Source organism: Mustela nigripes, chromosome 2 (genome assembly GCF_022355385.1).
Source record: "Mustela nigripes isolate SB6536 chromosome 2, MUSNIG.SB6536, whole genome shotgun sequence".
Lineage (NCBI taxonomy): Eukaryota > Metazoa > Chordata > Mammalia > Carnivora > Mustelidae > Mustela > Mustela nigripes.
In genome coordinates, this window is record NC_081558.1 from 170,246,768 (window position 1) to 170,272,598 (window position 25,831).

General features: G+C 36.0%; 1 protein-coding gene across 5 annotated transcripts in view; it reads left to right on the forward strand.

Moving 5' to 3' along the window:
* Window positions 1-25,831, forward strand: part of SENP7 (SUMO specific peptidase 7) — a 155,726-nt gene that overhangs the window by 59,696 nt on the left and 70,199 nt on the right. For 3 of the 5 annotated variants that reach the window (XM_059392060.1, XM_059392062.1, XM_059392061.1), the window contains one exon: window positions 22,508-22,705. The exons of the other annotated variants lie outside the window; for them this stretch is intronic. In XM_059392060.1, coding sequence (XP_059248043.1) covers window positions 22,508-22,705 — 198 coding nt within the window. The remainder of the gene's footprint in view (window positions 1-22,507; window positions 22,706-25,831) is intronic. 5 annotated transcript variants of the gene reach the window in all.

The window sequence follows — 25,831 nt, forward strand, 5'->3', positions numbered from 1 at the left end:
ATTTTTTCCTGGTTTACTTTTGGTAGTTTATATGTCTCTAGGAATACCTCCATTTCTTCCAGATTATCAAATTTGCTGGCGTATAGTTGCTCATAATATGTTCTTGTAATTTTCTTTCTTTCGTGGTGGTTGTGATCTCTTCTCTTTCATTCATGATTTTATTAATTTGGGTCCTTTCTCTTTTTGATAAGTCTGGCCAGGGGTTTATCAGTCTTATTAATTCTTTCAGCAAACCAGCTCTTAGTTTCATTGATTTGTTCTCACTGTGCTTTTGGTTTCTATTTCATTGATTTCTTCTCTGGTCTTTATTATCTCTCTTCTCCTGCTGGGTTTAGGCTTCCTTTGCTGTTTTTTCTCCAGATCCTTTAGGTATACGGTTAGGTTGTATACTTGAGACCTTTCTTGTTTCTTGAGAAAGGCTTGTATTGCTATTAACTTTCCTCTCAGGACCACCTTTGCTGCATCCCAATGATTTTGAAGAGTTGTGTTTTCATTTTCATTTGTTTTCATGAATTTTTCAATTATTATTTAATTTCCTGCTTGACCCATTCATTTTTCAGTAGGATGTGCTTTAGCCTCCATGTATTTTTTTTTAAAGATTTATTTATTTATATTTGACAGATCACAAGTAGACAGAGAGGCAGGCAGAGAGAGAGAGAGAGAGAGAAGCAGGCTCCCTGCCGAGCAGAGAGCCTGACGCGGGACTCGATCCCAGGACCCCGAGATCATGACCTGAGCCGAAGGCAGCGGCTTAACCCACTGAGCCACCCAGGCACCCAGCCTCCATGTATTTGAGCTCTTTCCAAGTTTCTTCTTGTGGTTGAATGCTAGGTTCAAAGTATTGTGGTATGGAAATATGCAAGGAATGATTCCAGTCTTTTGGTACTGGTTGAGACCTGATTTGTGACCCAGGATGTGACCTATTTTGGAGATTGTCCCATGTGCCCTAGAGAATAATGTGTATTATATTTCTTTGGGATGGAATGTTCGGTATATATGATGTCCATCTGGTACAGTGTGTCATTTAAACCTTTATTTCCTTGTTGATCTTTTGCTTAGATGATTTGTCCATTTCATTGAGGGGGGTGTTAAAGTCTCCTGCTATTACTGTTGATGTGTTTCTTTGATTTTGTTATTAATTGGTTTATAAAATTGGCTGCTCCCATGTTAGGGGCATAGATGTTTAAAATTGTTAGATCTTGTTGGACAGACCCTTTAAATAGGATATAGTGTCCTTCATCTCTTATTATAGTCTTTGGCTTAAAATCTAATTTGTCTGATATAAGGATTGCCACCCCAGGTTTCTTTTGATGTCCACTAGCATGGTAAATTGCTTTCTACCTCCTCACTTTAAACCTGGAGGTGTCTTTGGGTCTAAAATGAGTTTCTTGCAGACACCATATCAATGGATATATATATTTTTTAATCCATCCTGATACCGTGTGTCTTTTGATTGGGACATTTAGCCCATTTACATTCAGGGTAGCTATTGAAAGATATGAATTCAGGGATCCCTGGGTGGCTCAGTGGGTTAAGCCTCTGCCTTCAGCTCAGGTCATGATCCCAGGATCCTGGGATTGAGCCCTGCATCAGGCTCTCTGCTCAGCAGGGAGCCTACTTCCTCCCCTCTCTCTGCCTGTCTCTCTGCCTGCTTGTGATCTCTCTCTCTGTCAAATAAGTTAATAAAATATTAAAAAAAAGAAAGATATGAATTTAGTGCCATTCTATTGCCTGTAAGGTGACTGTTATTGTATATTGTCTTCGTTCGTTTCTGGTTTGTTACTTTTAGGCTCTTTCTTTGTGTAGAGGAACCCTTTCAATATTTCCTGTAGGAATGGTTTGGTGTTTGCAAATTCTTTTAGTTTTTGTTTTTCCTGCAAGCTTTTTATCTCTCTTTCTATTTTCAGAGACAGTGTAGCTGGATATAGTATTCTTGGCTGTATATTTTTCTTATTTAGTGCTCTGAATATATCATGCCAGTCCTTTCTGCCCTGTCAGGTCTCTGTGGATAGGTCTGCTGCCAATCTAATATTTCTGCCATTGTATGTTACAGACCTCATGTTCTGCTGCTTTCAGGATTTTCTCTTTGACATGAGACTTTTAAGTTCTACTATTAGAAGATGGGGTATGGATCTATTCTTACTGATTTTGAGAGGTGTTCTCTGTGCGTCCTGGATTTTGATGCTTGTTCCCTTTGTCAAATTACAGAAATTCTCTGTTATAACCAGATTGGAAGAGACTCGAAACTGGGAGAAGAAATGAGGAAAAAAAAAAATTAAACTGGTGAATAGAACAGAGCCACACACTTGGTTTTGGGTGTATTTTTGTCTGTTAGAAGAAACTGCCTCCCAAAATTTTAAAGAAAAAAAAAAATATAGGGGCGCCTGGGTGGCTCAGCAGGTAAAGCCACTGCCTTCGGCTCAGGTCATGATCTCAGGGTCCTGGGATGGAGCCCCACATCAGGCTCTCTGCTCAGCAGGGAGCCTGCTTCCTCCTCTCTCTCTGCCTGCCTCTCTGCCTACTTGTAATCTCTCTCTGTCAAATAAATAAAATCTTTAAAAAAATATATATATATAAAATAAAGGTAAACACAATGAAGGTTTGGGGTATGAATAAAGATGTAAATTTAAAAAAAAGTTTCTAAAAAAGGAGTTCATAAGGCAAGAATTTGGTTGACAAAAAGAAAGGGGAAGAAAAGAAGGAAACAATGTGACCAGGCTGGCGAATAGAGTACAGCCATGTGCTAGATTTAGAGTACATTTTGATCTATTAGAAGAAACTGTATCCTGAAATTTTAAAGAAAAACCTGTATGTATACAAAAAATAAGTTTAAATGCAGTGGACAGAATATGACTATGACAATGCAAAATAAAAAAAGATTTTTTAAAAGGTATTGATACTATATAATAGTAAAAATGTTAAAATAGGAAAGAGGAAAAATTGATAAGAAATAGAATAAGAAAAAAGTAAACTTTAAAAAATTTAACTTTGACAGACTATAGAATCATGGAAAAAAAGCCATGAATTCTATGTATTGTATTTTCCTCTTCAGGAGTTCCACAGTTCTCATTGATCAGTCAACTTGGTCTTGGCTGGATGGTGTTGCTAATCTTCTCGGGAAGGGGCCTGTTGCAGTGATTCTCAAAGATCTTTCCTTGAGGTGGAATTGCCCCACCCTTGCTGGGGGCCAGGCTAATCTGTTTGGTTTTGCTCCTGGTAGCTTTTTTTCCTGAACACTTTCTGTACCGCTTTGGAGAATGGGAATGAAAATCATGGCCTCCCACTCTCTGGCCTGGATGTGCTGAGACCACAGGGCCCTACTCCTCAATGCGCCCTCAGAGAAAAGCTGTCAATTCGTCCCATCTCCCTGGTCTGCTGCCGCACTCTGTGCTCTCCAAGCTTGTAGCCCTCTGTTTTTATCTGTGGCTCACAGCCCGTTTGGAGTCTCAAACCCAGCAGATTCCTGTGGTGCAGTCCCTGATGTTCCTCCCGAAGGAGGAAGGAGGGGGTCTTTCCGAATCTGCCACTTGTTGGGTCCCTGCTTGAAGAGCAGTGGCATGACTGTGACTTGGGTCATGGTTTAAGGTAACCCTGAGCTGAGAGTGCACTCCTTGGCTGCGTCTCTGTAGCCAGCTTCCTTGTTCCAATACTTGGGATCTCTGCCACACTCAGATACCCCCCTGTCTTTCTGTGATCCCGTGGGTCCTGAGACCATACTGTCCCCATGAGGGCTCCACCTCCTGTTTAGCCTCAGCAATGTTCCTCAGTGGAGCTGACTTCTAAATGTTTTGATTTTGTGCTCCGCTGCTCTCTTACTTGCCAGGAGGCCACCACCCCCCTATCCCCCAGGCCTATCTTCCCATCGCTTCAGATTCACTGCTCTGCATGTTGTACTTTCTGGAAAGTGGTGGATTTTATGTTCCTAGATTTGCTGATCTTTTTCTCTTCTTATCTCCTGTTGAGTTTGTAGGTGTTCAGAATGGTTTGATAACTATCTAGCTGAACTCCTGGGACCTGCTCCCACCTTAAATTCCCTTCTTAATTCCTCTTGTATAGCTATTTTCTTTGTGGTTACCATGAGCACTACATTTAGCATTATAAATTTGTAGTACTCTAGTTTGAATCTATTTGTTTCACTTGAATAATATGTAAAAACTAACATGTAAAACATGTAAAAAATTTCTTAAAGTTTTATCTCCTCTTTTAATTTTTGATTTCAAAAAATGACATCTTTATGTATCCTCAAAAACAGAAACTAATAATTATTTTAAATGCATTTTCCTTTATATTATGTAAGGAACAAAATTTGCAGTTATAAACCAAAATTGGAATAATAGTAGCATTTAGACTCATTTTTTAAAAAATATATTAGTCATTTAAATCATATGGAAAGCAAAAAGTGTCATTTCAAACCAAAGTTAGACAGTTGCTCATATATTTACTTTTACTGAGATTTTTATTTCCTCATATGGTATTGAGTTACTCTGTAGCTTTTTGTTTCTTCTTACAGGATTTCCTTGAGCATTTCTTGCAAGGCAGTCTTTAGGTAACCAACTAGCAGCTTTTGTTTGGGCATGTCTTAATATCTCTCTACTCTTGAAGCACAGTTTTACTTAATATAAGATTGTTGGTTGGTGGGGTTTTTTTCTTTTAGAACTTTGAATATGTCAGTTCACAGCCTTCTAGCCTCCAGAATTTTTGATGAGAAATTTTCCTATCTTTTTGAACATTTCTCATATGTGACAAATCACTTTTTTTTTGCTGCTTTCAAGAGTCTCTGTCTTTCATGAATTTGATTATAATGTATCTCAGAGTGATAAACAATAAAACAATAGAAAATAAAATAAAAATAAATAAAATTTTTTATTTGTAAATAAAACCTTCATTTAATAATTAAATAATTAAATTATTAAAAATTACTAAATAAAAATTCATTGAATTATTTTAAATTGAATATGCCCTTTGATTTATTTTTTATTTTTTATTATTTTTTAAGATTTTTATTTATTTATTTGACAGACAAAGATCACAAGTGCAGAGAGGCAGGCAGAGAGAGAGGGGAAAGCAGGCTCCCTGCCAAGCAGAGAGCCCAATGCGGGGCTCAATCCCTGGACCCTGGGATCATGACCTGAGCTGAAGACAGAGGCTTTAACCCACTGAGCCACCCAGGTGCCCCAAGCCTTTTCTTTTTTAGGGAGAAGTAAACAAGGCTTGAAATACTGGATTTGGGGAAGTAGAAATGAGCAACCATTGGGATGGTATAATAGATAAAAAAATGTTTTAGCTTGAGGTCAGTTCTATTCTGGGGGGGGGGGGTTGTATGCTGGCTCAGGCTGAGAGGAGGTCAAAATTCATAGGTCTGGGGCAAAATTGACAGCTTTAACCAGTTTGGTTAACAAGAATTATGTTCCTATAGATCAGTGGAGACACGCAATTCAGTAAATCGTGTATGAAGTTTAGGGGAGGAAAAAATTTCTGTAGCAACTTAGATTCAGTGGCTAGGCCTGTAAATAAACTGAGAAAAGACAGATTAATGGTGGGGGGGAACAAGGATACCTGGTTGGCTCATTAAGCATCTGACTTTGGTTTAAGTCATGATCTCAGCATCCTGGGATTGAGTCCCACACTGGGCTCCCTGCTCTATGGTGAGCCTGCTTCTCCCTCTGCCTGCTGCTCCCCCTGCTTGTGCTTATGTATTCTCTCTCTGACAAATAAATGAATCAAATCTTAAACAAAAAAATGGGAGAGAAACAGAGTTTATTAACATATGCATCACTATACATGTGGAAGAACTCAATTATTAAATCATGGGGCGGGGAGGTCAGAATTTGAGGTTTATTTTTTATTTTTTTGAAGATTTTATTTATTTGGCAGAGAGAACACAAGCAGGGGGAGCAGCAGCCAGAGGGAATGGGAGAAGCAGGCTCTCAGCAAAGCAGGGAGCCAAGTACGGGACTCATCCCAGGACTCCAGGATCATGACCTGAGATGAAGACAGACACTTAACCGTCTGAGCCACTCAGGTACCCCAGAGGTTGACATTTATATAGTGTCTTAACAAAGAACAGTAGGGGGACGCCTGGGTGGCTCAGTTGGTTAAGTGTCTGCCTTTGGCTCAGGTTATGATCCCAGGATCTTGGGATCGAGTTCTGCATTGGACTCCTTGCTCAGTAGAGTCTGCTTCTCCCTCTGCCTGCTGTTCCCCCTGCTTGTGCTCTCTCGGTCTTTGGCAAATACATAAATAAAATCTTTAAAAGTAGGACAAAGTAAAAAGGGTTTAGGCTTTTAGGGGCTGCAAGCCCATACATAAAATAAAATGGGAAGTAAATATATGGGGGAAACAAATGGAAGATAAAGGTTATTTGGTAAGGTTTGTTATGTGGATAGTTCTTGGTATCTGTTTCTGGGCTGGTCAGAATCTAGAATTGTGTCTTGGTGAGTAAGAATTCTGCCTTTCCTGGTACAGGAAAGGGAGATACCTTAATAAATTATGCCCTGTTTCTAGGCAAGTAGGGGGATGGTAGAGAGCTTTTCTTTATTATTTTTTTCCCAGTGTTCACACTATAAGTGTAGTCACCATACAATGTTATTACATCATTATATTACTGTGCTGTTTAGGTCGTATTTTCTTCTTTGGACTTACTTATTTTATAACTGAAGTTTGTACCTCTTAAACCACTTCATTTGTTTCACTCCTCCTCCCATCCCATCTCCCCTGTGACAGCCACCAGTTTGTTCTTTGTATTTTAGAGTCTGTTGATTTTGTTTTTTAGATTCAGTATGTAGGTGAAATCATATAGTATTGGTCTGTCTTTGACTTATTTCATGTAGCATAATACACTAGGTTAATCCATATTGTTGCACATAGCAAGATCTCATTCTTCTATGACCTAGTAATATTCTGTTGCATACACACACACACACACACACACACACACACCCCACATCTTTTTTGTCCATTCATCTATTGGTGAATACATAAATTGCTATCATATCTTGGGTTTTGTAAATAATGCTGCAATAAACATAGGAGTGCATATATCTTTTCAAATTCATTTTCTTTGGGGAAGTACCCAGTGGTAGAATTACTGGATCATATGGTATTTCTATTTTTAATTTTTTGAGGACCCTCCATACTGTTTTTCGCAGTGGTTGCAATAATATCCATTCCTATGAACAGTGCACAAGGGTTCCCTTTTCTCTACATCTTCACCAACACTTATTACTTGTTTTTTTGTTATTAGCCATTCTGACTGGTGTGGGGTGGTTTCATTGTGGTTTTGATTCATAGTTCTCTAATGATTTTTTCAAAAGATTTATTTATTTATTTATTTGACAGACAGAGATCACAAGTAGGCAGAAAGGCAGGCAGAGAGAGAGGGGGAAGCAGGCTCCCTGCTGTGCAGAGAGCCCCATGCAGGGCTAGATCCCAGGACCCGGAGATCATGACCTGAGCCGAAGGCAGAGGCTTAACCCATTGAGACACCCAGGCTTACCATGCATTTCTCTAATGATTAGTGATGTTGAGTATCTCTGCGTATGTTTGCCACCTGTATGGCTTCTTAGGGAAAAGGCTATTTAGGTCCTCTGCCCATTTGAAAAAAAATTATTTATTTGAGAAAGAGAACATGTGCAAGGGGAGGAGCAGAGGGAGAGGGACAAGAGACTCCCTGATGAGTGGGGATCCTGCCATGGGGCTTGATCCCAGGACCCTGAGATCATAACCTGAGCCCAAGTCAGATGCTTAACCAACTGAGCTACCCAAGTGCCCCCTTTGCTCTTTTTAAAATTGGATATTTTGGTGTGTTGAGTTATATAACCCAATGTTAACTCCTTATCAGATATATCATTTGCAAATATCTTCTTGCATTAAGTAGATTGCCTTTTTATTTTGTAGATGGTTTTCTTTGTTGTGCAAAAGCTTTGTATTTTGGCATAGTCCTAGTTGTTTATTTTTGCTTTTGTTTTCCTTGCCTGAGGAGACATATCCATAAATAGGCTGCTAAGACCAATGTCCAAAATATTATTGCCTATGTTTTCTTGCAGGTGTTTTATGGTTTCAGGTCTCACGTTTAGATTTTTAATCCACTTAGAGTTAATTTTTGTGTGTGGTGTAAGAAAATGTCCAGTTTCCTCAGAACCATTTAGTCCAAAGACTTTTTTCCCCATTGTGTATTCTTGTTTCCTTTGTCTAGATTAATCGAACATATAGGCATGGATATGTTTCTAGGATCTATATGCTATTTCATGAATCTGTGTGTCTGTTTTTGTGCCAGCCCATATTGTTTTGATTATTGTGTCTTTGTGTAATATATTCTGAAATATGAGATTGTAATACTCCAGCTGTGTTCTTTCTCAAAGTCAGTTTGTCTATTAGAGATTTTTTGTACTTCTATATAAATTTTGGGACTATTTGTTCCAGTTCTGTGAAAAATATTATTGTTTTTTGATAGGTATGCATTGGATCTGCAGATTTCTTTGGGTAGCATGGACAACTTAACAATATTAATTCTTCCAATCCGTGAGCCTGGTGTATCTTTCCATTTGTTTGTGTCATCACAAACATTCCATTTGTTTGTGTCATCAATTTCTTTCATCAGTATCTTACAGTTTGCAAAGTAGAGGTCTTTCACCTACTTGGTTGAGTTTATTCCTAGGTATTTAATTCTTTTTGATGTAATTAGAAATGGGATTGTTTTCTCAATTTCTCTTTTGCTACTTTGTTATGAATGTATAGAAACACAATAGATTTCTGTGTGTTGATTTTTGTATTCTGCAACTTGACTGAATTTATTTATCAATTCTAATAGTTTTTTAATGGAGTCTTTAGGGTTTTCTATATATAATTTCATTACCTTCAAGTAATGACAGTTTAACTTCTTCCGTACCAATTTGGATGCCTTTTATTTCTTCTCTGATTGTTGCAGCTAGGACTTGCAGTACTGTGTTAAATAAAAGCAGTGTGAGTGGGCATTCTTATCGTATTCCTAATTTTACAGGAAAAAAATAATAGTTTTTCACCATTGAATATGATGTTAGCTGTGGGTTTTTTATATATGGTCTTTAATATGTTGAAGTATGTTTTTTCTATACCAATTTTGTTGAGAGTTTTTATTTTGAATAGGTGTTGTATTTGTCAGATGCTTTTTCTGCACCTATTGAGCTGATCATATGGTTTTTGTTTTCCTCTTATAATACTTGTTTTCCGCTTATAATACTTTTAGATAACAGGCTTGAGCAATGGAAACTTGATTAAGGCAAAGGGGCCCATCGTGACCCCCAACCCCTTGGCTGAATGTAGACAGGCCCATCACTTGACCAGGCACAGGTAACAAAAAGAGGAAAATTCCATATATCTCATACATTCCACCTTTATTTATTTTTTATTTATATATGTATATATATATATTTTAAGATTTTTTTTTCTTACCTGTTTGAGAGAGAGAAAGTCTAAGAGAAAGAGAGTACAAATGTGAGGAAGGGCAGAGGGAGAAGCTCACACCCCACCCAGTGCGGGGCTTAATCCCAAGATTCCAGGATCATGACCTGAGTGAAAGGCAGATGCCCAACTGATTGAGCCACCCACACACCCCACTTTCTGCCTTTAAATACAGTCTTCTCTCACTGTCTCATTGCAGATAGTCTCTGATTTGCTGTCCTGTTTGTGGCTCCCTTGTTTTGTATTTAATAAACATCTCTTGCCTTTGTTTTGCCTCAGGTGAATCCCTTCACTGCCTGTACCACCAGCTTCTACCCATGTGGGTTGCCACACATTTGGGGGCTCCCATTCGATTGGGAGAGATACCACAGTAATGTGATGTGTCACATTGATGGGTTTGCAATTATTGAACCTTCAGAGCATCCCTGGAATAAATTCTACTTGAATAGTGAATGATCCTTTTAGTGCATTGTCAAATACCGTTTTTTAATATTTTGTTGAGCATTTTTGTATCTGTGTTTATCACAGATCTTGGCCTTTCTTTTTTTGCAATGTCTTTGTCTAGTTTTGGTATCAGCGTAATTCAGAGAGGTTTTCTCCTATCTGCTCCTTCTCAGTTGTCTTTGGTTAAAGTGATCTTTATGCCAGATGTTTGCTCTATTCTCCAACGTTATGAGTTTGTTATCAAGTATTACAGTAGGTCTAGGACCGTAACACATTAAATGAGACAATTTAAATCATATCTCTAATAATTCCTAATAAGACATATGACACATTAGAATTATTTTATTATTTTAGATCTGTCTCAATGGTTGTGTTGATTTTGATGTCATCTGAAAAGGTGTGGGGCCTGGAACAGTGGTTCTGTCTGGATTCCTTTCTTCTGTTAACGTTACTGTGCAAGTAAGACCAGCTATAGTTTGTAGCACCTTGGACAAAATGGAAGTGCAGGGTCCCTTGTTTAAAAAAAAAAAAAGAAAAAAGAAAAAAGAAAAAATGCAACTAAATAAAGGTACTTATGAAGTGTTTTTACTCACAACACTTCTTACACCAAAATGCATGTGTTTTTTCCAGTACCATTTTCCAACTTTCCAGGTATAGCTGGATGTAGTGCTATTCAGTTCTGACACTCTGTGGTGAATTAGCATCAGATCTCACAATTTAAGGGCTCAGTCCCACAAGACTGCATTTATTTCATATGCCAGCGAAAGTCTCAGGTTGTCCCTGGTATTTCTCACTGGCTGGCTATAAATTGGGCATTTCCATGACTTCCTTTTCAGGTTTGATAATTTATTAGAATGGCTCACAAAACTCAAGACATTTTATTTACATTTATAGGTTTATTATAAAGGACACAATACAAGAACAGCCAAACAGAAGAGTTCTATAGGACAGGGTTTGGGCTGGGGGTGTGGAGCTTCCATGACCTTTTTGGATATGTTACCTCCCTTTGCATCTTGATGTATTTACCAGAGAATAAAAGACCAAATATATATTTCCCATTATATCATAGTGCTAAACTATAAAATATTTTTCTTTCTTTCATTGTCTCTTTCTCAACTTACCATGGTGTATTTTATTTATATCTGTGCTGTTCTAAGTAAAGAAAAAGAAAAATATTAAATTATTACGATGAATCTTGCTGTTCACCTTTATACTGTTTAATTCTTTTTAAAATATGGATATGAGCATCGAACCAGTATGCACAATTACTGAAATTGTACAATTTATATTTCATAGTTTTTATGGATATAAACTGTGAAAATATCTATATAAATATATATATATATTTTGTTCTTATCAGAAGAGTAGAAATATTGCACAAAACTAAACTTAGCAGCTTTTTATCACTTTTTGATAAATCTACATCCTATCAAAACTTTCTATTTTTGGCATAATAATGTGTAAGAATGAATGAAAGTAAAAAAGGAACTAAGAGGTGCCCTATCATTTCTTTTCCTGCTGTGTCATCATTTTCAGTGTAAGTGTTTGGCTAACACAGGGAATTAACTGAAGTAAGAAAGGATACAATAGGGCGCCTTAGTCATTTGTGTTTCTTAGATGCCATTCTTCTTTTTTTTTTTTTTTTCCTCTCAGAACCATTTATTAGACTGAATGAAAAAAATGTGGCCTCAGGACTTTTAGTGCCTCTGCTTACCTTTTTCTCACTTTGAATGTCATGGAACTCCCACATATGTTGAATCGAACAGAATTTTTTGCTCATGGACATCTAAAATATTATATGTGAATGGAGTAGCTAGGAAAGGTTGGACATGCCTGTGGTGAATATTTTCTCTGTTCATGTGCATGCATTATTGTTTTGTGACTTTCACTTACAAAATACAGGTATGAACATAAAATTATTAAGAATTTCAAGATAGCAACAGCAGAGCTTTAAAACAAGCATGGCATATGTATGCTGTGCAGGTTTCATGTCTGTGAAGCTGGTGCTAGATGCAATTGAAATAAGATGGAACTGTTTACTAAGAGCAGCCTCAGGGAAAAAAGAATTGTCATTAATATGTGATAAAGAAGCTTAAAGTATTGCTGAAATTAGGTATATGTTATGGATTGAATGTTTGTGTCTATGTTAAAATCCTAATCCTTACCACTAGTGTAATGGTGTTAGGAAATGGGAGGCCTTTGGGAGGTGATTTGGTGATGAGGGTGGAGCTCTCATGAATAGGAGACCCCAGGCAGTTCTCTCATCTCTTCTACCATGTGAAGATGTAGTGGGAAGATGGCCACCTGTGAACCATGAAGCTTTTACCACAAATCGAACCTGCTGGTGCCTTGATCTTGGACTCCCTAACCTCCAGAGCTGTGAGAAATACTTGTTTTTTGTTAAGCCACCCAGTCTATGGTATTTTTGTTAAAGGAGCTGGAATGGACTAAGACAGTAAGAAAGGGGAATATGGAAAAGACATGCAATTTATCGTGGTAACTATCTGGATTATGGATTAAAATTATTCAGTCGGTTGTAGTTTCCTCAAAGTCCAAATCAGTGTAGTCCTATGTGTATATTAAGTACCAGTGCTTTAATTTCAAAGTATCAGCTTAAATACTTTTCTCCTTTAAAAGGTGCTTCCTAAGGCACTTGGGCAATTGCCAGGTAACAAATTCATACACTGGAAAGGCATACTGTGGTGATGATGATTCTTTAAAGCCCTTGAACTTACTCTAATGAGTTTTTCAATCCAAATTTTAGCAAAGTATACTTCTATAAATTAATAAAAATTTACTCATTTGATTCATTTAATTTGGCTTTGATGAGGAAAACCAAATAGGTAGATTCATTTTCTAAAGACAATATAAATATTTTTGTTTGTTCTTAATGGCTTTTATTTTTTATTTGTTAAACATTTTATTTATTTGAGAGAGAGGGACAGAGGCAGAGTATGAGCAGGTGGGGAGAAGGCAGAGTGAGAGGGAGAAGCAGACTCCCTGCTGAGCAGGGATCCTGATGCCAGGCTGGATCCCAGAACCCTGAGATCATAACTTGAGCCAAAGGCAGACATTTAACTGACTAAGCCACCTATGCATCCCTCTTAATGTCTTTTAATCCCTTTATTGATGTACATTTTATATCTAATAAAGTACACACATGTGTGTATTTTGATGACATTTTGAAACAAGATTTATTATTTATTTATTTATTTAGAGAGAGAATGTACTCCCTGGGGCGAGGGGGTTGTGTCAGAAGGGCTGAGGAAGAGGGAGAGAGAATCCCAAGCAGACTCCAGGCTGAGCCTGGACCCCCATTCAGAGCTCTATCTCATGACCCTAAGATAATGACCTGGCTGGGAACCAAGAATCAGATGCTTAATCGACTGCACCATCTGGGCACCCTGGTTTTGATGAACTTTAACAAATTTCTATACCTGTGTTACCATTACCACCACAATCTGTGAACATACCCAATTCCCCAGAGACTTTCCATGTACCCTTTCCCACTTACCCCTCAAGCCCACCCACCTCTAATCCTGCTTACTGATCTATTGTCACTGTAGATTTGTAGGTTTGCTTTCTAGAGTTGGAAATCTATGAAAACAAAGTATATATATTCTTTTTTGTCTCTTGTTTTTTAAAATATTTTATTTTTAAGTAGCCTCTACTCCCAGTATGTGGCTTGAACTTACAGTCATGAGATCAAGAGTGGCATGCTCTATTGACTGAGCCAGCCAGATACCCCAGTGTCTATTTTTTTTTTTTTTCCTCACTGTTCATATTACCCTCTTAGGTTCTTTGGCTAGGCTTTTGAATTAAGCTGATAAGACAGATCAACAAGAAAAAAACATACAAATATTATTTGATCTTTTAGAAAGTGCACATTGGAAGCTCTTAGGAAAAATGAAGACCTAAAGACATGGTTAGGATTGACAACCTGTATATCTTTTATTTTTTTTTAAGAAATTTTTATTTATTTTTAAAGATTTTTATTTATTTATTTGAGAGAGAATAAGAGAGAGCGTGGGCGGGGAGGGTCAGAGGGAGATGCAGATTCCCTGCTGAGTAGGGAGCCCAGTGCAGGACTGATCTTGGGACTCCAGGATCATGACCTGAGCTGAAGGCAGTTGCTTCACCAACTGAGCCACCCATGCATCCCAACCCATATATCTTTTTAACAAGGAACAATAAATTTGTGTAGTGACAAGACAAAAGAAGGGTTTATGTTTCTAGGCACATAAATTGTGGGAATGTGAGAAGTATATGGGGGAAACTAATGGGAGATAAAGGTCATTATTTGTAGCTTTGTTTGTGTAAATCTGTTTTGGTGTCTCCTCCCAGTCTGCAGTGATAAGGATGTCTTCCTGGTATAGAAAAGGCACCTTTCTCATGGGAAATTTTAGGACCACCTTTAGAAAGGGGAAGGTCAGAGAGCCTTTCCTGCACTTGCTATTTCTCAAGTGGCTTTAGCTCAGAGTTATATCCCAACATGGCATATTTTGAGGTGACATGTTTTTAGCCCTTTTAAATCCATTCAACTCTTGGTGGACATTTGGATTGTTTTCAGTTTTTTCCTACTAAAGCTGCTGTGAATATTCATTTATAAATGCCTGTGTGGTTATTTTTTCAATCTTTGGGATAAATACCTAGGAGCTGGATAGCTGAATCAATGAAAGTGCATTTTTAATTTTGTAAGAAACTGTCAAACTGTTTTCTAAAAGTGATGGTGCATTTCATATTCCCACCAGCAGTGTAGGAAAAATTTACTTCCTCCACACTCTCCCTTGTTATAGATGTGCAGTGGTATTTTATTGTGGTTTTAATTGCTTTTGCTTGGTGAATAACAATATGGAGCATATTTTCTTGTACTTATTGGCCTTATTACCTTCTCCAGTATGTCTACAGAAATTTTTTGCTCTTGTCCCCCTTTTTAAAGGTTTTATTTATTTATTTATTTGACAGACAGAAATCACAAGTAGGCAGAGAGGCAGGCAGAGAGAGAGGGGGAGGCAGGCTCCCCGATGAGCAGAGAGCCCGATGCGGGGCTCGATTCCAGGACCCTGAGATCATGACCTGAGCTGAAGGCAGAGGCTTTAACCCACTGAGCCACCCAGGCGCCCCTTGTCCCCCTTTTTAAAAGAGAAACCTTTTTCTTTAAATTTTTTATTTTTTTTATAAACATATAATATATTTTTATCCCCCGGGGTACAGGTCTGTGAATTGCCAGGTTTACACACTTCACAGCACTCACCATAGCACATACCCTCCCCAGTGTCCATAACCCCCCCACCCCCAACAACCGTCAGTTTGTTTTGTGAGATTAAGAATTTAAAAGGAACCTTTTTTTTAAAGATCAGAAACACAAGATAAATAATATTGAACATCTTTGCATATACATATTGGTCATTCATGTCTTTTTCTTGTGAAGTATTCAAATATTTTGTCCATGTAGAGAAAAAGCCTTTTTCTCTACCCTTCTCAGTTCTCTGATGCCCTGCAAATTAGACTAACAAAATATAGATTTATTAGACAAACATAGAGTTTACTACCACATGGAATGTGCATCTATGAAGGAGAAATGCTGTGATGAGTAACTCAAAGGGGTAATTACAACTTGGGCTTATGTAGCGTCTAACAATGAATAATAAATTTCTGGAAAAGTGAGAAGACAAAAAAGTTTAAAGACTTCCAAGAAAGGCAAATGGTGGGAAAGTAAAAATATGAAGGAAGCTAATGGAAAATAAGGTTTAGGCTTGTTATATAGATTCTATCTCTGAGCTCATAAGAATTGCTAGTGATGAATAGTCTAAGCCTGCGTTTAGGCAAGTGGTGGACGGGCAAAGATTTTTTATTTTTTGGCATTTGCTGTTTCTCAGTTTTCTTCAGTTCAAAACAGTCCCTATGCCAAAGTGACATATTTTGGGGTGGCATATTCTTATTTCCTTCAGCCACTGTTTTTGAAGGATAAGAAATGCTCTCAAATTATGAAAAGAGAAACTAAAACACTGCTTTTATTCTGGCTAGTTTCCAGAACCAAAAAATAGGACTCCAAGTTTTGGAGAATGATTATTTTTTCTGATTTCTCAATTTTTTTTAGCCCAATTATATAGCTAACTCATATATTTATTGAGTAAACTGCTTTTGTTAAAAATTGTAATTAAAAATTTTGAATTAAAAATATTTTATTTATTTATTTGAGAGAGAGAGAGAGTGAGCAGGAGTGGAGGGGAAGAGTGGAGAGAAAGGGAGGACACGGGCTCCATCCTAGGACCCTGTGATCATGACCTGAGCTGATATCAGATGTTTAACTGATTGAGCCACCTAGGCGGCCCTTCTGCCCTGCCACCCGAACACAAAATTTATACTTTTTAAGAAAACCTAGTGTACGTGTTTTGTTCATAGGCCAAAAAAAAAAAAAAAAAAAAAAAAATTCCTGCTGTAGTTATGTTATTTTCCTACAATTAGAGGTTTTCAAATATATAAATAGTACTCTAGAAAAATTATAGTTATTTTTATTTCTAGGTGTAATATTTTTTAGACTCTGAGTACATACATCAGTGATTATTTCCCCCTGTAAATGAAATTAGATTTGATCCTTGAGCAATGTGGGGTTTAGTCCTGCCAACTCCCTTGCTCAGTCGAAAATCTGCATTTAATTTCCATTTTTAATTTTTTTATTATGTTATGTTAGTCACCATACAGTACATCACTAGTTTTTGATGTAGTGTTCCATTGCATTTAACTTTGGACTTCAAAATTGAACTACTCATAGCCAATTGTTGACCAAAAACATAAACAGTTAACATATATTTTGTATGATCTATGTATTATATACTATATTCTTTTCTTTTTTTTTTTTAAGATTTTATTTATTTATTTGACAGATCACAAGCAGACAGAGAGGCAGGCAGAGAGAGAGAAAGAGGGGAAGCAGGCTTCCTGCTGAGCAGAGCCCAGTGCAGGGCTCCATCCCAGGACGCTGGGATCATGACCTGAGCCGAAAGCAGAGGCTTTAACCCACTGAGCCACCCAGGCACCCCTATGTACTGTATTCTTAAAGTAACCTTGAGAAAAGATAGTGTTACTAAAATCATAAGGAAAGGAAGAATACAATTACAGTACTGTACTATATTCATCCAAAAAAATCCTCATGTAAGTGGGCCTGCACAATTCAAACCCATGTTCTTCAAAAGTCAATTGTAAATTAATAGTATCTTGGTTGACAGCTTAGAGAGGGGTATTTCGTAAATAGATAACTGGGTGCTTTAAAAAAGCCTAGGCAAGTACTTTAGCAGGAATGTGATATACAATGTTGGGTTAGATGGAGTTCTCTGTTTAGGTGTTCTCTATTCTTTATTTATACTGTAAAATGTAATGCACCTACCAAAAAGAAATAAAAGGTAAACAATAAATTATTTATTGTAATTTAAAAGTTTTTTATAAGGTAAATATACTTTGGTAACCACCACACAGAATAGAAAACTACCCCAGAAGTTCTCTTGTGTCTTTGCAGTTACAACTCCTTTTCTGTCCTTTAACTTGCAAGGATGCCTGGGTCGCTCAGTCAGTTAAGTGTCTGCTTCAGCTCAGGTCATGATCCCAGGGTCCTGGGATTGAGTCCCCTGTTGGGCTCCTTTCTCAGTGGGGAGCCTACATCTCCCTTTGCCTGCTGCTCCTCCTGCTTGTGCTCTCTCTGACAAATAAATAAAATCTTAAAAAAAGTTTCTCTTGACTTTCTTACTTTTTATTGGCGTAGTATTTCTACTTAAGTGTGGTTTCTAAAATACAAAGTTTAGGTTTTATTTTGCATGATTTGAATGTTGTTCTTCACTCTTAATTTCTTTTCCAATATCCATAGAAATTTTACGGCATTTAAATGTAGAAATTAAACATTTTTTTCCTTAATATTTTGGGGAAAAAAGAAAATATTAAGGTAAAAATATTTAATTAAAAAATTGTTCTGACTCATGCTTTAGGGTGTTACCAGTCAGCCAAATTACAATCACAACAAAACCAAATATACAAACATAAAATAAATATTTTCCCCAGAGGGGCTTTGCCCTACCTTGAGCTCTGCACTCAGCAGGAGTCCACATGAGGTCCTCCCTCCCTCACCCTCTGTTCCTCCCACTCTCTCTTTCTCTCATAAATAAATCTTAAAAAAAAAAAAAAGAAATGAAGACAAGTAGAAAAAAAAAAACAGAGATAGCTGGCTACCTTAAAATTTAAAGTAGAAGATTAATGAGTATCATTTGCTAAAGTGGCTTTATCCTGGTTTACTTAACCATTCTGCTGTTTCTGAGCATTGAATGTTAATTTTAGTTCACTGCTTTTATAAATTATACCATGAAGAATACTCTGTGCATAAACTTTTCCCATTTTTCATATTTTTCTTAGTATAGGATTCCAGACATGGGATTATTTTGTCAAGAGTTATAAACACTCATATAAATCCCTCATCTAGATTCACCAATTCTTAACTTTTATCCACACTTGCCTTCTTTTAGCCTTTTCATATATGTATGTAATTGCATATCACATATACACATGTAGAGATAGAAATATAATACACATTTTTCCTAGAACCATTTGGAAGTAGCAGAGATAGCATTTCAACCTGTGTTTCCTAAGAACAAGGACATTTTCTTACACATTACCACAATATATTATGAAGAAATTTAATAGTAATTTCATTTGTAATCTAATGTAGAGTGTAGAATTAATCAGAATTCCCTAAATGTCCCCACAATTTTTTTTTATTACTTCGAAAAATTTATTACTTTTTTTTTAGAGAGGGAAAGAGAGGGCTGGGAGGAAGGGGAAAGGGAGAGGGAGAGAGAGAATCTTAAGCAGCACGGAGATCCCATGCTCAGTGTGGAGCACAAGGTGGGGCTCAATCTCACAACCCTGAGATCATGACCTGAGCTGAAATGAAGAGTTGAACGCTTAACCAACTGAGCCACACAGGCACCCCTATTTTATTACTTTTTAATATATAGGATCAAGTTGAAGTTTGTGCATCGTGTATTTTGGTTATTAAGTCTCATTGGCCTCTTAATCTTAGAATACCACTGTCTGTCTTTTTTATTAAAAATCCTGACACTTTTTTGAAGAGTTTAAGCAGTTGTCTTATATAATGTGCTATATTCTAGACTTTTATGATTCATTTAGGTTTGTCCTCATGGTTTGGATTCACCTTAGATTTTTGATAAGAATACTTCATAGCTGATGTCATTTGCTTATTGCATCATATCAGAGGACACATAAGGTTTGCTTGTCCACCTGTTGGTGATTCTACATTTGATCATTGGTTAAGGTGGTGGCTGTTGGAATCTTACTATTATAAAGGTGCCTTTGTCTTTTGTAGTTAATAATCACCTGTGAAGCTAATTATCTTTTTTGCATTGGGCTGACACTATGGTGGCTGAGCAGTTGTGGAAAATATATCACAAAACAGAGTATATTTGTGTCATTGTAAATTCATGGTTATTAATCTCACTGGATGCCTAAACTGCAAGATAATCCTACTGTGTTTTTCTAATCAGCTTGTGTTTTCCCTCTCCACAGTGATGATTTGAAATCTTTCTCTTCCCAAGCCTTTGTTCCTTTACTTTTCCTATCACTTTGAAAAGGTGATCTTGGTTCCTTTTAATTCCTGGAAGAAGGAAAGGGGTGCCTCTTCTTCCATCGTAAACTGTCATAGTGGAGCAGTTAGGAGTGCTGGCAGTAGAGTTGAGAGTATATGGTTTTCGATCCCACTTTCACTATTTTCATTTTACTTTGGGCTTAATTATTAATCATTCTATATTAGTCTTAATTGCAGAAGAATTACCATTGTACCCCATAGAGTAATTGTGAGGTGTAAATGAAGTAACTCATTATAAAATGGTTAGCATAGTGCATGGTATATAGTGCATGTTAAAAAAATATTAGCTCTTATATCATTTCTTGAGAAATTTACTGTGTTAATTATTTGTCTCTTTTTATCTTCAGCCTCCCCTATTCTGTTGACCTCTTCCCTAGGCACTTAAATTTACACAGATGTCTTTTGTCTTAAGCTAACTAACTAATGAACCAATGACTAAGAAAACTTTTCTCGCATCTTTGCTTGTCCTCAGCTCTTGTTCTGTATCCCTCTTTCAGTCTTATGTCAACTGCCTACATTTGCTGTTCCCCTTTCCTCCTTTTCCATTTACTCATTCCACTGTGTTCTGGTTTCTGCTCCTATGATTCCACTAAACTGCCCCTGATAAAGTCATTGTTACCCCTCTAAATTCATTTTTATAACCCTTAAACTTAGTGCTTCCATTTCATTCTTAATAAGAGATCAGAGTGATCTTTTAATAATGCAAGCTGTGAGCCCATCATTCTCTTGTTAAAACTAGTGAATTTCTATTGTTCTTGACATAAAATCTCAAATCATTGATATAGTTCATCAGTCTTGCCTCACTGTCCATCCCTGTCTTGTACAGTTTCCTCTTCAGTCTGAGCAGTTGAGCCAGGTAAGTCTGATTTTCTTCAACTAGCTTTACTCATATCAGCGCATTTGCATTTTGTCCTCCTTTTGGACTTCTCTTTAGAGATGAGTGACACTCATTCTACCTGTTTCTTTTGGATAGTGGCTAGCTTCAACTCAAAGGTCATATTCCAGGTAAAACCTCCTGTGACCTAATTCAGAATAAGTATAGTATCTATACTTCAACTTCTTATCATTTATCATACTTGTAATTAAGTAATTAATTGGGTAATTGTTCTCTGGAATGTAAGCTCCATGAAGGCAGGCACTGTAACCATCTTGTTTATTGCTGAATCTCTAGATTCTGCTTGTACAGTTGTTTGACTAGAAGGTACTTGGTAAGTATTTGTTGAATGAAGAATGAATTATTAGTATTTATTCATAGACATGTCACTCATCTCTTTATTATTTAATGATAATTCTAAAACCTGTAGATTAAAAAACAATTTTTTTTAACTCAAAGTATTTGGAGTCTCAGTGCATTCTATGAAGGTTTCCCTGAAAACTTATACTGGTCTTCCAAACGGTCTGAAGATAGCCCAAAGTGGCAGCTACAAACAAGTGATCTCTTTGAAACCTAGTTTATCTTTTATTTATTTTTTTTAAGTAAACTCTAGGCCCAGTGTGGGACTTGAACTCATGACCCCAAAGTTGGGAATCACATGCTTTACCAACTGAGCCAGCCAGGCACCCCAAGATCTGTTTTATCTTTAAAATATATGAGCACTCTGCTTTGTTTCTTAATATTATTATTATTATTATTATTGTTATTTTTAATGATTTTTAAGTAATCTCTACACTCAGTGGTCCTCAAACTTACAACCCCAAGATCATGTCGCATATCCCACTAGCTGAGCCAGTCAGGCACTTCAGTTTTTTAATATTCTTACATTTGTTAAAGAAACAATGCCTAAAATGGGTTCTGGGGAATAGAATAGACACTCTTATGATTAAACATTTCCAATTCTCTTAGACATTTCATTCTTTTTTTTTTTTAAGGTTTTATTAATTTGACAGAGAGAGAGAGAGCACAAGCAGGTGGAGTGGCAGGCAGAGGGAAAGGGAGAAGCAGTCTTCCTGCTCAGGAGCCTGATGTGGGGCTCTATCTGAGGATCCGGGATCATGACCTGAACTGAAGGCAGATGCCCAACCGACTGAGCTACCCCAACGCCCGCTTTCAGACATTTCTCATTTGATGTTGTTTTGAGTCCATTTGGTAGCCTGTCCACACTACTGCAAGAACTATTCTCTTATTATCAGCAAAAGATATATTGAATGGAGTAATGGCTAAAATGTAATGAGGCAAAAAGCTGAAGCTCCTTGCATTTATCAGTTATACCTTTGAAAAGGGTATAGGTACAGTAAAAGCAAATGTTTTAAATTGACTTATTTGTTGAAATAAGGTAAAATTAAGCTTGTATCTTAAGACTATGAAGACATAAGACTATGTAGACTTAAGACTATAGACGATGTAGTATTTCACCTTTAGTTTTAGAGATTTCATTTATTTTTAGAGAGAGAGTGTGAGCGCATGAGAGCAGGGTGAGGGGCAGAGGGAGAGTGCCAGAATCTCAAACAGACTCTCACTGAATGAGGAGCCCCATGTGGGGTTGATTCCACAACCCTGAGACCATGACCTGAGGCAAAATCAAGAGTCAGACGCTTAACAGACTGAGCCATCTAGGTGCCTCTTACCTTTACTTTTAATAATGCTTTCCTAATCAACAAATACTAAAAACACAATTATAGTGCAGGAAGTGGTTGCCTCTTGTGAGTTATGCGTATGTGTATTGTTGTTTCACTAAAAGTATAAATAGGCGCAGATGGGTTATCATGGATTCCAACAGCTATATGTATGTGTGTGTGGCCACACTTGTAGTATACCAGAGAGAATTATGAAGAAAAGTCCAGTAAAAGTAAATAGACTTATTAATATATATTTGAGAATGGTTAAGCACATATTTTACCTATTTATTACTCTAGTTAATTGACTGAAGAACTGAAATTGAGAACTTTTGGAGGTTTTCTTTTGGTATAATTTGTGATTACTTCATGTATTATACAATGTTTAGTACTTTATGTATTAATTATTTATGTGTGTAACAGGCAACTCAAAGTTGTGTTGACGAATGTCCTATGGACGGATTTAGGACGAAAATTCAGAAAGACCCTACCTAGAAACGATGCTAATTTATGTGATGCCAACAAGGTGCAATCAGACTCATTGCCTTCGACATCTGTTGACAGCCTAGAGACATGTCAAAAATTAGAACTTCTTCACCAAAGCCTTAATTTATCTAAAAGGTATGTTGTTCAGTATTGATTTTGTTCAACCTACCACATTTAAAATAGTAGAAGTCCAATAATCTTAAAATTGTTAAGATTGTTGGGAATGATTTTTAAGAAGATCTGCATATACAGGTGTACCCCACTTGAAAGCAAATCTTAAAGCTGACAATCTACTTTACAAAATTAATGATAGTTTTACACTTCATTAAGTAAGTTGACATAAAATTATTTTTAAAGCCAAGTATCTTTAGTACATTTAACTTACTTTATAATTTGATTCACATATACATGTTTTTAGAGATTCATTTATGATATAAAATGAAGATACATATATAGATAGATAGATAGATAACGGACCTAGATAAAATAACATGTGAAAGGTATGCTAAAGATGGAGAAAATGAAGGTATATATATTTATCTATTTATGTCTTAACAGAGTTTACAGAATAGTTCAGTTTTTATTTTCTTTATCTTTAGCATACCTATTAAATATTAATCTGAGTCTTTACCACTTTTGACTTTGTGAGCTTTCTTGTATTTTACATGCATTTTTATGGAAAGGAGGTGATATTGAAATATTACCCACAGATTTTTAATGATATGTGTACAGTTTAATTTATAAAATAAGACCAGTTTTGTTTCATACTTTTTAAAGGAATTGTATATGGAGTATATGGAGTTTGAATGAATGTGTTATCTTTCTTCTTAGACTTATTCCTATTTCTGTATCCCCTGTCTGAGTATATGACACCTCTTTCTTTCTTATCCTTTATTTATTTTTTTTCTTTCGTATCCTTTATAGCTAGTCATTTTTCATGTGTAGTTGTTTGCTTCCTAAATATATCTTGAAATGATCTCTTCTCCATTTTTATTGCCACTGCCCCAGTCAAGCCTTGATAATTTTGTGCCTTTATTACTATGATAGTATTGGGCTTCCTGTGTTTGGTGTTCTTGATTATTATTTCTCTATATTGTTGCTAAGTTACTCATTCTCAAAGGCAGATGTTACTTTCTGTTCTTAGTTTAACATCTATCCATCTGTGGCTCAACATAACCATCAGGATAAAGCTCAAACTCCTTAGCTTAGCATACAAGGTCCTTAATGATCTCACCTTTGCCTATCTCTAGCTTTGTGTCTGTCTGCTCCATATTATGATAACTGAGCTTTAATCTCTAGGGAACTAGTGGTAGCTCAATGAATGTATAGTCCTGTTTTATACCTCTGAGTTCATGCTGTTTGTTCTCTTATTTTGGAAACAATTCTCCTTTTCCCTTTTACTGACATCTTTTAGTCTTTAACATTGAACTCATTTGCCATCTTTTTGGGACAGTGTCCTTGATTCCACACCCTAATTTGTGTTTAATCCATTTTTTTTTTGTCTTGTTAAGCAGCCTGGTCATATATCATAGCACTTATCACACTATATTATATTTAATTTCTCTTCCTCCCTGATATTAGCTTCATAAAGGCAGCAACTACATTTTATTATTTTTACTCTAATACTAATACCTGGCACATTGCTGGGCACATAACTAAATGCTCAATCAATTTTTGCTGAATTCAAGGGAGAGGTTGCTTCTCAACAGAGTTACATCTGTCTCTTTGATAGAAATGTATTTTCATCCATTAGAACTAGTTATTTGCTGTGTAATTTTGGTGACAACCAGGAAAAGAGATATTACAAGCTTAAATAAGAACTGGAGAATAGTTTTGAGTAATGGGTTTGGGTAACATTTTCTGTATAGGACTTGCTCTGTGGAATAGGAGACTTATTCTTTTCTTCAGTTGTTGCTTAACCTTGACGTGATGCTTTTTGTCTTATTTTCATGTTTACTTAGCTAGAATTTCATTATTTCAGAGAGATGAAACAGAGGAAAGTTTTTTTTTGGTTTTTAATTTCATCTTAAAGTTCAGCTATTAAGTAAACCAATATTATTCAGTCACACCAAAATAACATTTTTTTTTAGAAATTTTATTTGTATTTTAGGATCTAAAATGGTTATGTTGCCTTTTATGTCAGGACATATACCCCTATTCCATTAAGAAAAGTTAGGTTCCAGTTCTTGGACTATCCCTAATAATATTTATTAATTTTTCTCTTATATCTACATGTTTGAAGTTTTAAGAGAATACATAATTTAGATATTGTGATGGTAAGATTTTTTGGATACTGTAGTATTCCTATCACCTTAAGTTTTCTTTAAGCTGGTATTAGTTGAGTGATAATTTATTCATTTAAAATTTAGCTTAGTAAAAGAAAAGAGCAAATTTAGAATATCTATGAATCACTTTTAAGAAATATTCAGCAGTTAAAATTGTTTTCTCTACATAGCTTAAGAAACGTAATACATTTTGAATTGTATCATCTAAGAGTGGATTTATAAGAACCTTATTAAAATGTTACATAATACAGTTTTTGAAAGGTATTCATCTAAGTGACAACAAAATGAAAAACTAAATTAGTATTATAATTTTTTTGCTTGCTATATTATAGTTTTCTTACCAGATATAATTATGTTGTCATTCAAAAAAGGTTGCATCTCTTTAAAAATTTGCTTTTAACATGTTTATATTAATAGCTCTTACCAACTTTTCTCATTTATTAAATTATTTGAATCTTACATATCTTGCTACTTACGCAGGTAAGGACTCCACAATTTATAACTTAAAAAATTAAGAATCAGAGAAAATAACCATGCAGAGAAACAATCAATAAATGGCACTAATTCTCAGGCCAGTATACTTTATGCTTCATCTCACTGCATTACAAAATTTGTTTCTGCTTTGGTTTAGCATATTATATTTTGAAATATGATTTCATAATATTAGTAAATCAACTTAAATAAATGTAATTTTATTTTACTTACTGTTACTACTTACATACTGAAGAAAAAAATTGGATAGACTGTGAAATGACCATTTTTTAGTCCTTTCTTCCATATTGACTTAGTATGAAAGATAAAGTATATACCTTTATATATTTCTTGTGAAAATTAAGAATCTTTTGAAATTCTGACTAGCCATGAAATTTCTATGGCAGTCCTAACTTATATAGTTCTATATCAAAGATATTTTAGGTATTATGAACTTAGACATCAGTATATAGATTTGTATTCTGTAAGGCTCTCACAGAGTTCT